Consider the following 16,429-nt stretch of genomic DNA (forward strand, 5'->3'; position numbering starts at 1 on the left):
AAGCTAGTGCAGCCATGGTGATGGTCCTTACTTTAGAGACTTGAAAGTAGATTCTCCCGAGACAAACATGATAGTCACAGCTGAGCATGCAGTTTCATACCACCTAGACCGTAGCTTGACAGAGCAAATTCACAAACGATGGGAGGATAAAATAGCATGTCAAGGAATGTGCAGCAGCTTTGCCGAAAACAAGCTTATTGCTTATGGGTAAACACATTGCAAACAAATACAAATACATGCACTCTGCAATAGTGTGGCCAGGTACTTACTCTAAAGGCTTGCAGCGATGAATATGCAGACTGGATCATAACGATGCTACATGTACATGAACAACAGGATTGGGTCAACTGAACCAGCAATTTGCACCAAAACAAAAAACAAGACACAGAAGGATGGATGGTAGTAGCTCAACTCTTCAAGCGTGAACCTCGCTTGCCTACTGTAGCCCACCAGAAGCCAGAACTAGGCCATGGTCTATTTAGCGGACAATGTATCATCGAAGGCAGCAGCAGATAACATTCAAGTCCAGAGCCATGACTGCTATGGATGCTCGCCGGCAAGCAACCTTGCTAAGAAAAGCAATCGGGATAGCGGCACGAAAACAGCAGCAGCAGTAGCAGTAACAGCACTGACCTTCACAGCATGGCGGTGATGGTGATATGCACAGTAGCAGCAGCAGCAGCAGCATCACGCTGAGCAGCACTACAACATGAGACAGCAAGGTGGCACTTAGCAGCCGTGCACATATACCACTGTGTCGTCAAGCTCAACTAAATCACTACTATAGCGGCTCGCAGAGGAGTTGTGATCTCTAAGCCATGCTGCCCAGGACTGTGTAAGTCCAGTAAGCACACGGGCTGCTGCACTCAGCTAAACAACCACAGAATTGGCTTTCAAGTCTTAGTAGTGCAGCATGGCTGGTAGATTACTTTCTGGGTTTTCCATCACCCAAACACGCCATTGCAGCACTGGTATTGCAACATTGTCGACACAGGTCATACCGCTGCTGCTGCTTCTGATGCTGACAATGGTACGTGGTACATGGTACACAAGATGATACTTGCGTGACACAACTAGAAATGCTTCTTTGCCGTGGGCAGATAGGTCAGGAGAGAGTCCATCAGGGCTTTCACACCGGCACGCTTATTGGAAGAGCGGCCACCTACGATCACACCACAAGTGCACAGTTCAGACAATACAAAGGCAAATGCACAGTTCAGACAGCAGTTAGCATGTTGACCACAACACTCAGGGCAGCGTAGTGTACGTCATGCAAGGCAGCTACCAGCAACAGAACAAAACAACCACCTTGCTACTCCAACAGACAAGATAGTCACGGATAGCATAGACCTCTCTGCAAAGCTCACCATGTCCAGAGGTGGGCGGTGGTTGCGCAGAAGTAGGGCTGGTCATTGTCGGCAGTACATAGTCGTTCGCTGAGAGGCTGATGAACAGTGCGAATGGGACCATCCACACACTTATAACAACATAAGCAATGATCTGGACACCGACAAGTAGCAAGAAACAGACAGTATAATTGTGTAATCATAGGTATATCACACTTCCATCAGGGAAGGAACACAACACACATCATGCCATCAAGCAAAGTATAGGGCAAACATTGCAAAGTAGTACCATACACACACACACACACACACACACACACACACACACACACACACACACACACACACACACACATACACACACACACACACACACACATGCACACACACACACACACACACACATACTTGTTGTACTTGCTCACTGCCAAAACTGGTCACATGGGTCTCCACACAAATACACACACGCACGCGCGCTCGCACGGCATAGTCATACAATGTTATCTCTCACCTCTGAGAAGGGATACCACACTGTTTCAAAATGAGATAGTAGTAGATAGTGATTTAGAAAGAGGAGAGCTGCACATAACAACAGCCAAACAGACAGTCAGCATATAGAATATCAACGTCTAACCTTCTGTACACTTGATATGTATGTACATGTATGATGATGTTGCACCATCCGTCATTATTGCTCAAGATAAAAAAAAACAAAAACGTGTGCCCTGGAGGCATGGACATACGTTCTCTCTATATCAGGACCCTGGGTATCTCTTTGGATTTTTGTATTGTATTTTATTATTATCCTTGGGCATTCCCAACAGACCCTAAGGTCTTCTTACTGCCCAAGATGAACAAAAGTGTTTTAAAAATTCCTGGTGAACTGAATTGGGGATACGATTAGTGCGAAGGGGATTCGGAAAGCACAATAAAGCGGTCAGCGCTCTCTTCAGTTATCTCTTCCTAGGCATCTGGCCTTAATACGGAGTACCTTGGCTATATAAAGCAATGCTTTTTAGTGTTTACATCCTTTGGAGGTATGTAAAACTGAAGTTTCACTTCATTGCGAATACCGGTACTTGGGAGTCATTGGTTTGCGATAATTATGCACACTAGCATAATTGTATACACGTTTACGTTGACCTTTCATACAAACTTCCAGTCAACTTGCCCATCATGCTGGCGGCTTATACTGGGCATATAAACCTCATACAAACCCCATACAAACCCCATATAGACCGCCACCATAGAAACAGGAAGAAGTTGACTGTCAGTTTGTATGAAGGTCAGCATAAGTATAATACATCCCACTAGTACGCTTGTACGTGAAATATAAACCATCATACAAACCTCGGCTTCGCCTCGGTTTGTATGTCGGTTTATATTTCACGTACAAGCGTACTGTTGGGTTGTAGTATATACATACATGAACTCGTAACCACAAGCAAGAAAAACATGCTGCCACCACAATTACACTGTATTGGCTCGCCATACCTATGCTTGCCAGGAATGCCGGGGACATCATGGAGATAAAAGGAAACGATCCCAGGATGATGAAGTAGCATATGTGAGAGGCACCGCCGCACAGGAACGCAGAGAGTGGAAAGCCCTCAAACAAGAAAGCACCAACCATGCCAGCTGCTGATATCTGCATGGGATAAAAAGTGAGGGCGAAAAGAGCCATTACAAATCCAATATTTCCTAAACACATCAACGAGGATGTCACATAGTCGACAACAGGATTGGATTATTCAATAATCATTATGAATATAATGACTTCAACAAGTACTGACATGGAGCCACAACAAACAATGAACCTGCTGGGCCAAGAATCATGTGCTGGATTTATGGCGGAAACTCACCCAGAAGAGAACAACAATAATCTTCTTTGCAGTGACTGTGTATTCCTCCACCAGCTCTGCGAGTTGGTAGATTCCCGCCGCTGCAAGACATGCCATACAGCACATGCGCAGTGCACAGAGGCAACACCATCACCATGACACCATCACCATGACAGAATAATATACCAAAGAAAATCCTATAAACAGTCAGAAGTCCAGTAGGGAGTCAAACTCATGATTTAGTCATATTTTTATGACTCCACTGAACTCAAGTGAATTTCCCTGTAGAAAGTCGAAACATTTCCAGTACGTAGTCTGGGTTTTGTCAGTTGGGATTCTTGGAAAGGCCACGTGCCCGATTCATCCACCAATCATGAACTGTGCAGGATAGTCGCACCATTAAAGTTGTTGTTCATGACCAGAGCTCATTGGTGCACCCCGTCCAGTCTGGCGTCCCACAAGGTAGTATCCTTGGACCTACATTGTTCCTCGTGTACGTAAACGATATTTCAAGCTGCTTGTCGCATGGCACAAACCTGAACACTTTTGCTGATGATACCACTTTGTACTCCCTCCTTGACCAAGCCTCGAATGCCTCACTACTACGCAGCCTAGATGAGCGTCATGCCTGGAGCAAGAGATGGAAGATTGCGTTTGAGCCATCAAAATTGCAAACTATCACTCTATCGCACCAGCGGAAGGATGCAGTGACTCCCCAGCTGTCATTCGGCGGAACTCCTCTCCCACCAGATGAATCTGTGAAGGTGCTCGGAGTGGCGTTTGATTCTAAACTGAGCTCCAGACTCCACCTTCGGCAAGTTACATCACGTGCTAAGCAGCGGCTGGGCCTCCTGCGGAAGGCAGCACCCCTCCTCAGCCACTCGGGCAGGGTGACCGTCTACATAGGATTCGTCCGGCTAATGCTGGAATATGCCCCCCCCCCCTTTAGTGGATGGGATCAGCTCCCTCACACCTGGCCATGCTGGATGCTGTCAAGCTCCGCGCACTAAATGTCATGGGCCCTGGTACCATCCGTCCCAGCCTCCTTGTTCGGCGAAAGGTCTCTGCTCTCTGCCTACTGTATAAACTGATGTGTGGCCATGGTCTGCCTCAAGTTGCAGCCATGTGCCCCCCCCCCCCCCCCCCCCCCACTGGCTATACCGCCACGTCATCGCCGCACACGAGCAGCCCAAGCACAGCACCATCCCCGCCAGCTTGAGCTGAATCTCTCGCCACAAGCTCCTGACTACCTTCTGCGTTCTTTCCCATACTGCATCATGCCAGTGTGGAATAGACTGCCACAGGCAGTTCTGGACAAGCAGCCAGCCCGGAAACACTTGCAGAGCTTCAAGATTGCTGCATACTGTCACCTGCAACAGAGTGACTGGTGCTCTGCTCATGACTGGTGCTAGCCATGCACATGTGTCACACTGGCCTGCCATCAGTGGACGCAAATCATTATGTTGACCCTCTTCTAAAAGCAGCATTATAGTCATAGCGGCGATACGCCGCAGAACTCTTTCTCTCTATACTTATACCTCTCCACCTCTTTCTCTCTTTCCCTCACTTACCCATCTCTCTCTCTATCTCATTCTCTCTCTCTCTCTCTCTGTCTCTCTCTCTCCGCCATTTCTCTCGCCCCCCCCCCCCCCATGGTGCTTGCTGTGTACGCCGATCCCGAGACCCTTGGTCGGGGGAGTCCACTGCATCTCACCGGCGCAGCTCATGTAGCGCCTACACACCCATTGTTGTTTTTTTGTTTTGTCTTCGTTTTCTCTCCCCTTCTTCCGTAGGTATGTGCAATGTGATAAAAATAAATAAAATAAAAATAGTATGAACTGTGAATCAGTACTTAGCTTCTCAACGACAAGGAAGCTCAGCTATAAGTACAACAGCTCGCTGCGTTGGAGTCTTTCGCTCGCGGAGCTGAAGCCAATGAAAATGATACCACCACCAGCTAGGCAGTGGGCATTTTGCTAGAACCTGACAGAGTGTGAGGGTCAGCTAGCTCTCGGCAAGGAAAGAAAAAATATGTGTGTGATTGCATGCAATGCATGCAGTCGTAGGACAGAAAGTGCAGTGTTCTATAATCGTGGTGTTTGTAGGAGTTCGACTGCATACTGGAGATCCGACTGCTTATAGATGCCTAGGGGCATACTGCCCAACGGCTTACAGGAATTAGACTGTATAATGGACTCCCGATTGCCTATAGTGACCCGGCTGGCTACTGAGTTGAACATAAGATATCCAGTTGCCCGTCCGTTGTCAGTGTGACATTGCATTCTACTTACCCAGCCGCGGCTGTTATCCGAGCATGTCGGATACTGCAAACTAGAAAAACAATGTGCTCTGGAAATGTTCGCGTTCCACGGTTCCTTTGTGTAAGTAGGGGAGGTATGTTAGGTCCTAATCTATATCTCCCGTACATTTCCTTGTACATCCTTTGCCTGCACTCCTAGCTTCCCGCGTTCCCGCATGATACATTTTGTTCTGTTAGCCTGGGTACTAGTAGCTGCTTGTGCAACCATATTTGTTATTAGCTACCCAGGCCCTTTATCTAGCTCTCTCTCTCTCTCTCTCTCTCTCTCTCTCTCTCTCTCTCTTGCCATCATCATGTAGTTTTTCGTCTCTGTCTCTCCGCTCGTTGTCTCTCCTGATAAATGGTTTACCCCAAACTACCTCGTCCGACCCTTGTTGTGAGTGTGGAATTATGGCCAATTTTATGGGAATTGTGATATTTCAACACTAACAACGCCTTTGCGGAATGTCGATTCGGCTAGTTCTGTTTATTGCCATTCTTGTTACAACTCTTACGAGTGTTTACATTCATCACGATTCCACCAAGATAGTAAACACACATGCGCGCACTGGTGGTAGGGGTTTTCTATTTCGTGTTTCGTTTCATATCCCAGTTATACACGTAGAAGTGCATCCATTGCATACAATTTTCTTACTCCTCAGCCAATTCATATTTCCTCAGATTTTGACTTGCTAGTCTCCAGGACATGTCTGCGTGAAACGAAAACTCCTGACAGTAGGAACGTCTTATTCACAGTGTTTGAGTACATGTATTCCTTGTTATATTGAAGGAGTTTCCAGCAATCCCACCAAAAATCTTGATGTGAGGCATTCCCTCAACTAATGAATAAATAAATTAAAATAAAAAACTCCGACGACTCACCTAGTGAAAAAACGCAAACGGCAACCAAAAGGAATGACGAGATCCAACTTAACAAATACAGGAACATGTTGCTGGTTATCACTGGGAACCAAGTTTCGTACGCAGGGGGGGAATACTTTGTAGGAGAACGACGACCAAACAGCAAAGTCTCTTTCACTAAACAAAGCAAATTTTTTGAATCTTGAACAATGTCATGTACTACCAGTGCAGTGCATAGCAGTCCTGGTCCTGGTCACGCGAACGGCGAAAACATGTTGATTCCACGTGGAAGTGTGACGTGGAGTACATATTTCGCACGTGCACCACGTAGACTATACTACTGTAGTGTAGATCTACGAGTCGTAGTCTGTAGATCTACAATAGCCACTTAGTATGTATAATTATGTACTACGGCACTGCATTATCTGCATAGGGCATGCTCCTCGTTTGCTCATGATCTGAGTCAGGTCCTCAGTGGTCATGATTTCCCTCTGCAATAATTATATTATACAATCATCACAAGTCCCGCAGAGATTAACAGACAATACTAGTAATAATTATAATTATAGTCACCTATTCAGGAGTCACTCATTTTACTGTTTCCATTCGCTTCCATGTAATTGGGCAACACCGCCCGTTTGGTTCTGCGAATTCAAATAAAAATGTACCTACCTACTCAAAGTCACTGGCTACAGTACTGTACATCAATGCAGTCGTGAAAACGCTGCAAGAAGGCAGTACCGCCAAGGCAAGAGTGAACATGGTAGAGTCTACCACTCTTATTTTTACATCGGTGTGCCTCGCGGACCGGGCCGTTGGCCTTTACGAATTCGGGCATTTCACGAGCACCCGATATTCTGTTGGTATCGCACCCTAAATGCAAAAAGCCCCCCCCCCCCCCCCAGGGAGGGGGTGGACGCATACAGTAGTACTGGAACTGCATTGAGACCCCGTGACTTACCTCATCGTCACAGTAGACGTCTACCTCACTCTCGTGCCAAAGCTACTGGTACGGTACTGATTGAACCATGGTGTAGACAGTACATGCAGTGTCTCACGCCTCGGCCTCCACCTCTGAGTCACAGAAAAGTAAACACGGGAACTGCAGCAGTTCCCGTGACAAATCGACTATCTCATCCATACAGCGGGTGTTACCTACCCCGGCCGACATCGAGTCCAAAAGCATGAACAGTCAGGTTTAATCCGAGTGATGGTTCAATCAGTGCTACTTGTCACCGTCGGAACACTTGCAACTGGTTCCAAGCACAATATCCGACCACTTTTGTTGAAACTGCCAGTCATAGACTACTACGCGATACAGTAGTTGCTCAACCGCCATGAAACCATGCACACAAGCCAGAAAATGACAACACACAGCCACGTGTGAATTACAATAATATTTCAACTTGCAACTATCATGCATGCTTCCTCGAGTCCTTTTTCGACATAAAATAAAAACAATGATGAAAAGGTGCAATAGACCTGGCAGATCAGAGTCCCGGATAGACAACTACTGACTGGTGCTGATGATCAATTTTACTATTTTACTATGCGGGGGAAGAAACTGAGAATACGGCTTGTTAGGACTTCTTGAAAGTGAGAAATTGTCCAAAAACTTCCAGACAGCATCAACATCAACCTCGGGCACTAAGAGCTAGACTATGGAATTGTCAAAGTTCACCGTCAGAGATTAGAATTGCCAGTTCGCCGCCAGGAGCCACAATTTTTTTTAAATGCTCCGCCGCGTGACCGGACAAGCACGGAAAGCCGGGGGCTTTGAGTATAGTGACACTGATGATTGTGACTCTGACTGGGTCCGGGACTGAGTAAGAACTGCTGCCGGTGATAGAAGAGCACCAGGCGTGTAGTAAGCTTTTAGTTAACATTGTCAAGTCCCGGCAATGACTCGCACAATGGTAATGGTGTGACTAGACAGAACCGGGGAATCCATTCAAGCTTACTCAGCCGGCAGACAAGACTGGGATGAACACGGTACTCTCCGCTGTGCGCCAGCAAGCCAATGATGGGTTGTGTGCAGGACGTTTCACGATGGCTTCAAAATTCACTCAAACATTCGTCCAAAGCAGACGTCCACTGATCGGAGGTATTTGTGCGCAGGTTAGGTAATCCTGATACACTGCAAACACAGTACCGTATGCATTGACCCTTGCTATGAGCAACATCCCCCGTCTTGCTGCGATTCTCTTCGCTGGGCATCATCTAGTGCAACACCAGGCGAATAGCCGTTAGTCGCATTTGCGCCACTGGATCTTGCTAGGAGAGCCCTGGCTACTTCGTGAAAACAGGCGTCCACTCCTTGTCCTGATTTCGCCGACATACACAGTGAGAGCTGTAGGTGATGCCAGAGAGAGAGAGACAATACCCAATAGGCAATGAGAGGACAAATTTGTTGCAACATGTCCTATTGCTCTACGCCGTTTCGTTATGATTTTTTTGGTGTGTATTGTGTTGATGTATTAAGGACGCCGGTTTATTTTCGTGGGGGGGGGGGGTATTGTAGGATTTCCATTATTCAATTTGGGAATGGTATTTGTGTGTTGAAAGTATATTTTTCGCAGATGAGAGCAATCACAGAAGTATTTGTAGAGAAGTTAGTAACTATAGATTTCCAGGTTCGAACCCCAAAAACCGACAGATGTGTGTATTTGCATTCCTTCTCTTCTTGTGCTTACGAAGTAAGTAACTGCAAGTTCCCGTGTATGGTCAGGCGGGTAGCACCTGCGTTGGAGGTTGTCCGGGCGGAGGGCATACCTGCCAAGTACTGAGAGTGCTTTTTCTGGATCGCCATGGCAAAATCCCGGGATTTGCCTTGCATGGCCAGCAATCAAGGACATCTGAGAGTTGTAATTTTTGTACTTCTCCGAGGTGTGATTTTTGGCGTGCTGGGCCAAGCACAAGGAAGCCATCTGCAAAAAAACTGCAGAAAATGGTTGTTGTTTGATCCTTTGGTGTAATCTTTGTTTCTAGTCGAAGCTAGTTGCTGTTTGGAGCAGAAACGCTGAAATTGACTATTTTCTGCATGTACTCATACATGTACTCATGTACTCAGGCATGCAGTCTCACTCGTATTTTAGCTATTTTTCTGGAATGGATGCTGCTCTGCGCCCCTTGGTGAACATTTCCTGCGCTCGTGGAGCAGCTGAAAAGGACCACTGGTATGTCTGGTTCCTGGTTTGAAAGTGGAGAGTCGACTTTTGTGCCTTGAAAAAGTAGTAGAGAGCGATAAAGGTACGTCTGTGGCTGATTTTTGAGTGCTCCTCGTACATTTTTGATCGTGATAGAAATTCTCAGACCAAAGTCAGACCAAAGTCAGCGCGATGATGGTCGTACAGTTTTCTTGTGAATTTTTTAGTTGTTTCATCTCGTATGTATGTCAGTATCGTGATGGTGAAGTGGAGAGGGTGATTTTCTTCCTCTAGGCTTCGTTCGGCCGACTTTTCTTCGTCCTCGTTGAAAAGTGATCCTGAAAAAAAGGTCGATTCGCAAAATTATGTTGATTTTCAATGTACGAGATGACATGCGATTGCTGGCTATGGTTTTTCGGGATGTCATATTTTTACCAAAAAAATCCTTTTTCAACGTTTGATGGCACCAACATTTCAATAATAGAAAAAACTGATGATTGATGGTGATCATCGGATCACACTTACACATGTTCAAGACTCAAAAACGGAGGTTTTTCAGAGACTGCTCATGGAAGGAGCACTAGTAGATCCACTAGTACTGCAGGCTATGGCGGTCCGGAATCAATAAGGACAACTACTGGCCTGTGACAAGTCATTTGAAGTGCTCCAAGTACAATATCAAGCTTGTTTCTTGTACAGTGAATTTCGGGATAATCGACAGGAATTTCGGGATCGCGGGAGTTCATCCAAAATTGCGGGATAATCCTGACAAAATCTAGATACTTGGCAGGTATGGGAGGGGGTCGGGGGTCTCCCCGGGAAATTTTTGAAATTAGGGTGCAAAATCCTGCATTCTGGCTGTGGTCGGGCGAAAAAGAGGTCCGGCCAAAGCCGGACCGGCTGCTACGCCCTTGATGGTACTGATTATCCAGATAGCTCAGTCACATCTTACCTCAAAGTCATTATCCTGATAGAAGGACTGTATTGTAGCTTCTGTCAGGACAACATCCTCACTCTCCAGGTCACATTTATTACCGATAAGGATTGCCATATGGTCTGGCTGAAACCGTCTTGCATCATCCATCCAAGCCACCAGTCCAAACAAAGACTCTTCCTCGCTTAGATCATACACGTACAGCACTGCTGCCGCCCCACGGTAGTAGTTTGCCGTAAGGGTCCGGTACTTTTCGCTGCCAGCCGTGTCCCAAATCTGCAACTACACAAGAACAATACATATACAATGGCACATCAAATCTGCCAAGGCTTAGGTACGGCGAGATCCGGGTATTTTGGTGGTGAGTTGGAAACGTGGTCAAATTTATGAATGTGTGTGTGTGTGTGTGTGTGTGTGTGTGTGTGTGTGTGTGTGTGTGCGTGTGTACAAGTGTGCGTGTGTGTGTGTACAAGTGTGCGTGTGTGTGTGTTTGTGTATGCGTGCATGTCATCCCAGTTGTTTGAATGGCTGGAGAAAGGAGTTGCCTGCCATGCTTTCAAGGTGCCCAATACAGTACCATGTTGGGTTGTCTTGTCTGCAGAGTCCCATACAATGTGGTATGTCATGCTGCGATTTCCTAAGAAAGACAAGATTATCTGATATGCCGGGATATTAAAGCAAGAAATTGCTCGGAAGGAGTTGCTCAGCAGTTACAGAGAATTGTGTCAATAAGTGAAGCTTATAAGTTATAAAACACTGTGTCTTGCCAAGCATTGGGCACGCTACCATAAGCAGGTGAACTCACTGAACCGGTTGCATTCTAGTTCGCAATTCCCTTGCGCTGTGCACTAACAGTCTGAATGTACTATTCCTCTGTGCCTATTCACGTACCCGAACTGGTTCACCATCAACTGTAAATTCTCTCTCCACCGTCTCCATGCCAAGAGTGGATGATGCAGATGCACTGAATGTTCCAGTCTTCAGTCGATGAAACAGGGCAGTTTTACCAACATTCACTTCACCAAGGAGGACAATCTTCATCGTTAGCACGTCCGGCTGTACCGCCATAGTTGATGCGAATGGGCACTTCTGGATGGCTGGCTATTGAGTATTGTAGTGTACCACGCGGAGAAGCATGCACGCTTTTTCAAAGTAAGAATTGTGGCACACCTGTGTTACTTTTGATCCTTCTATTTCTCCGGTGTTTGCAAATCAATGGCTTTGCCCTATTGGCTGCTGCAGGACAGTTCATCCACTTTCGAAACACTTTTTGATGGCTATAAGAATTACTCACACCGAGGTTGAGATCACTTCTAGCCTGTACTGGATCCGAAGAAATGGTCACAACGCTCTCACCACCTTATCTAACACTGCATCAATCGCAACGTATCAAACAATTCCTCCGATAACAAAATCGCTATTTCTAAAAACTGAGGGTCGTGCTGCTCGCTGGTAAGCTGCTGCGACATCCACCTACAGTCTGTAGTACAGAAGTACCAGCATGCCTGTTCTGCTATGATTTATGGGCTCGCAACAACGAACAACTCATCGCTAGCACAATGAAAAAGAAGGCACGTCCTGGTGACGTGAATTACTGTAGCCTGTAGGAGCGATGATTTTCCGTCAAACTCAGAAAAAAAGACAAGCTACAGCTACAACAAAAGTACAACTATTACTTGCTGTGTCCGCTCGGCGGCTGTGTCTGCTGTAGACTGATACATGTAGATCTGTCACTACCCAGATGTTCACGGTACAGGATCCCTCCAGTTCAGTGGTTGCAGGTGGCATGGCAGCGAACGATGCTGAATACAATGTAGATATACATGCAGGGGCGTAGCACCCGCTACGACTGTACGACCATGGCCGTACCACTTTTCGAAAAGTGTGGTCCGTCTGGAACGTGCAAAACCGTAATAAAAAAAATCAGGGTCCATCGATGCATATGCGCATCAGACTTTGACCTTTTTCTAGACTCGTACTCGTAGATCTGTTGTGCATCTGCAGTCGTACTGAGTCTGTACTCGACTCGACTGCACACTGTACTGCGCCAGACGTGTGCCAGAAGTTCCCAGAACGCAGGATTTTGTGTCTTTTTTACAAAATTTTCCAGGGGGAGCTCCCCCGGACCCCCCTCCAACACGGCCTTCGGCCGCACCGACCTTCGGTCGTACCACTTCCAAAACCCCTCCTACGCCCCTGACATGACATTGTAGTTAGTAACGTTACTATCATCGGACGGAGTCTGATTTGGACTTTCGATGATGCCCATTGCTCAGGCTGTTGAGTGTTGTGTTGAGTGAAAGCATGCAGGCGTTACGTACATGTAGATCTACCTTCCTTATCAATAATCAGTCCTCACTCACTCACTCACACTCCTCCTATCCTGCCAGTCCTGGTCTCTGACTGATCAGACTACAGACTTACAGTACCGCCTATCACTGTTACTAGTATTATGACTTATCTAGACGAGAGTGAGACTGCACTGATGAATCTCAGCTACAGGATAAGTACTGAAACTAAAGGCCGCCTACAAAACATGACTCACGGTGTACTGAGACAGACAGACAGAGAGAGAGAGTCCCTAACACTCTAACAGTAAGTAACAGCGGCCGAGCCGGTTGTTAGGCAATCCAACCGCTAGTTTCAGCAATGGTGACAAGCACGGTTTCACAACACAGTCAACACCACTGCATGCACTGGGACTTTGGGGTCAGGTAATTTCCTCTCCCTGCTGCGTAACCTGCCTCTTGAATGCAGCCTTTGAGCACAATCATAAGCTCCCTGGGAGCTTACATGACGTTATACTCTTGATATTACATGTACTTGATATGAACATCACTGCAGGCCCAGCCCGAGAGGCGCCGTGAATATTCAACTGGCCAGACGGAAGAACAACTCATCTCAGAAGGGGTGGAGCCTACCGGTCTTGAAATAAGCGGCATTCCGGTCTGAACCGATTACTAGTATCAGTCTACACGACTTACTAGTATAGCAGGTGCGTAGCACCGCCTTTGGAGGTGGTTCGGCAGGAAGGGGGGCTCTCCCCGGGAAATCTGTTGAAATTAGGGTACAAAATCCTGCTTTCTGGGCACTTTGGTCGTAGTCGGGCGAAAAAAATCCCCCCTGTGTCTTGTTTTGTGTTTGACTCCACATGTCTTTTTGTAGGGATGTGTTCCCAATAAAAAATTAAAAAAATTAAAAAAAGTGGTCCGGCCAAGGCCGGACCGGCTGCCACGCCCCTGTACAGCGGCTACAGCCACTCAGCGGCATTGCTTATTGGACTACTTATAGTACAGGACCAACCAAATCAACCAGGTCTGCCGGTACTGAACCAACTACAATCACAAGCATAATAATAACTTTATTAGGATGAGCCAAAGGCCTATCGAGGGGTCCGTCGCATTGAAGGATGATGGTACAAGAGAGTAGGGATTGGGAAGGGGGGGGGGGGGGGGGGGGGCTACGGTGAACAGGGTAGCGGCATGCCAGCGAATAGACATGAATACTGACAAGAATGTTTGCGCAGTTCTTTCTTGAATACATAACGTTGCCTGATGATCGTGACAACGTGAAACTCGGAGTTGCAACACAGCCCCCCCCCCCCCCCCCCCCTCTCTCTCTCTCTCTCGTGTTAAAGCATGACGTTACTAAATCAACCATCAGCTCAGCTACCATGGCGAGCCAGCGCATGCATGGGCGGGTCAGTGTAGCGAGGATACTGGAAAATGATTCACTGTACATGTACGTGGTGATACCAAACCTCAGATTTGGTTCCTACGAAATGAAGATGGCCAGGTGATCAACTATTACTAACCATGCTTCATTCTACTGGGTGCCATGAAGTACAAAGATACTATAGTGCTGGCAACTGAAATCCGAACCCTGAGCGGTGCGCTTACATCGCAAAGACCCAACACGAGATGGTAAAACTTCGAAGCAGAGACCGCTAGAATGTTGACGCACCGCTAGGGGGTCGGATTTCAGTTGCCAGCACTGTACATGACACTCAGTAGAAAGACACTCAGGTAAACCTGCATAAAAAAATGTCTACAGCTCCCAGACTGATTCATCACCTGCCATGCAACCATTCCAATTCCTGAGGACATGAAGTCCACATACAGTCAATGAATGTTGTAGGAAACCAACATCCTGGGACTGTCAAACTGTCTGTGCAGCCCAAGCACTACAAACGCTGGACTATGCAGTGAATAAAAACATGACATCTTTATTCAAGAGGTCAGATTATTCGCCACCACTGCTTGTACATGCACCTGCTAGCAGGGGTACACCTGTACCCAATACAGGAGTCCAGCTCCATGTAGGACAGGCGGCAGCTCTCCTGCAAGGCCCAGCTTTTTCATATAATCTCTAATATGGGAAACACTGCAGTAAAAACCAAAGTTTACATAGTAATACCGCACATACAGCAGTAATGGCAGTCGTGCGGCGACTCGCGAGAACTTTTGACGTGGTTAAAGGGAAAGCAAAGGCTAAAAAATCAATTTTTCACCAGCTAAGTTGTAGTCTGCGGGGCGCTGGACCGGATGGTCTTGGTCCGAGGAAGCTGGGACGCTCACTTCCTCCTTTATTCCCATTCGAACTCGCCACTTCCACCGAAACTGGGTGACTGCGCCCTACTAGATGGGGATTTGTATGCAAAATGTCACTAAAAGCGCCATTCCGTTCCTATAAAAGCACGGATGACCGCGATTGGCCCATATGTTGTAGTCTTTTGGACGCTGAATCGACTGGTTTTGGTCCGAGAAGGCTGCAATGCAGGGTTCGGCTGTCCCTTTGGGAAAACGTGGTCAAGAATTCAAAATTCTGCGGCAAATTCCGCAGGAAAAGGTTTTTTTTTCTGCGGTAAATCAAAAATATGCGGCACTTTCTGCAAGTTTTTCACTCTCCTCATAGAGGATATGACAACTAGTTGCATGAAGGATCACTTTTCACACTACCCTTTGCAGTCACAAACCAAAGTAGTTTTTCTGCTGCTTTCCGAGTAGAAATTTTAGTATTAATTTTTACCCTAAAAAATTCGGATTCCGCGGGCAAACGTGTGAATTCTGTGATTTCCGTGGATGATGGCAATTAAGGGCATTTTCGATTGGTAAGGATCGGGATCAGGATCCAGATCTCAGATCCATCGGATCCTTCAGATTCAACTGAACACTTTATATTGGACCTTGACTGTTGCCATGTTGACAATGGCGCTCACAAATCACCCCAAAAGGGTGAATGTCGTACTCATCGCCTCCGTCGTACAAAAAGTCAACCAGCTCTATCTCCATCCACGTGTGCGTATCACAATGTGTACAAAAATGATTTTTACCCGCCATATACGCACAAAGGTCACATTTGGATCCGTTGGATCCGGTCAACCCTGCTCCCCGAGGTGGGTTGACCGGATCCAAATCCGAAGGATCCGGATCCAGATTCGACCGATCGTGAATGTCGTACTCATCGCCTCCGTCGTACAAAAAGTCAACCAGCTCTATCTCCATCCACGTGTGCGTATCACAATGTGTACAAAAATGATTTTTACCCGCCATATACGCACAAAGGTCACATTTGGATCCGTTGGATCCGGTCAACCCTGCTCCCCGAGGTGGGTTGACCGGATCCAAATCCGAAGGATCCGGATCCAGATTCGACCGATCGAAAGGGTGCGAATCCAGTGGATCGGGATACTGATCCTACCAAACGAACATGCCCCAAGGGTGCGTTCTTATATTCTCTAGCTTCTAGGAGAAGAAGAAAAGGGAAGTCGAAGAAACTGGGATTACTCAAGAACGGGTCTCGAAGAATTCGGAGATATTTTGCACATGTCAAGCAAAATGAAACGCCAAAGGGGCCGCGATCTTGAGTGATGAATGTAGTAATGCACGTGTGCGTATGCGAAAAGGGAAATGCGTACACTCATGATGAACACGTGGCTTTTAGTCGTAGTTCGCATGCGCTGATCCCAAACCGCGGGAATCTCCAAGTTTCAACCACCTCTG

At 46.8% G+C, this 16,429-nt stretch overlaps 2 protein-coding genes across 2 annotated transcripts; both read right to left on the reverse strand.

The window, feature by feature from the left end:
• Positions 1–68: 68 nt before the first annotated feature.
• Positions 69–6,546, reverse strand: LOC135806168 (protein TEX261-like). The gene is made up of 6 exons (XM_065320321.1): positions 6,369–6,546; positions 3,209–3,288; positions 2,841–2,994; positions 1,858–1,925; positions 1,368–1,500; positions 69–1,162 (listed from the first exon to the last, which is right to left on the reverse strand). Exons 1-6 carry the CDS (start codon positions 6,433–6,435, stop codon positions 1,074–1,076), a joined length of 591 nt encoding a protein of 196 aa, XP_065176393.1. The 5' UTR covers positions 6,436–6,546; the 3' UTR covers positions 69–1,073.
• Positions 6,547–7,731: 1,185 nt separating this feature from the next.
• Positions 7,732–12,063, reverse strand: LOC135806169 (ras-related protein Rab-43-like). The gene is made up of 3 exons (XM_065320322.1): positions 11,319–12,063; positions 10,446–10,709; positions 7,732–8,697 (listed from the first exon to the last, which is right to left on the reverse strand). The coding sequence occupies exons 1-3, from the start codon at positions 11,493–11,495 to the stop codon at positions 8,518–8,520; spliced, it is 621 nt and encodes a 206-aa protein (XP_065176394.1). The 5' UTR covers positions 11,496–12,063; the 3' UTR covers positions 7,732–8,517.
• Positions 12,064–16,429: the final 4,366 nt, after the last annotated feature.

Source organism: Sycon ciliatum, chromosome 1 (genome assembly GCF_964019385.1).
Source record: "Sycon ciliatum chromosome 1, ocSycCili1.1, whole genome shotgun sequence".
Taxonomy (NCBI): domain Eukaryota; kingdom Metazoa; phylum Porifera; class Calcarea; order Leucosolenida; family Sycettidae; genus Sycon; species Sycon ciliatum.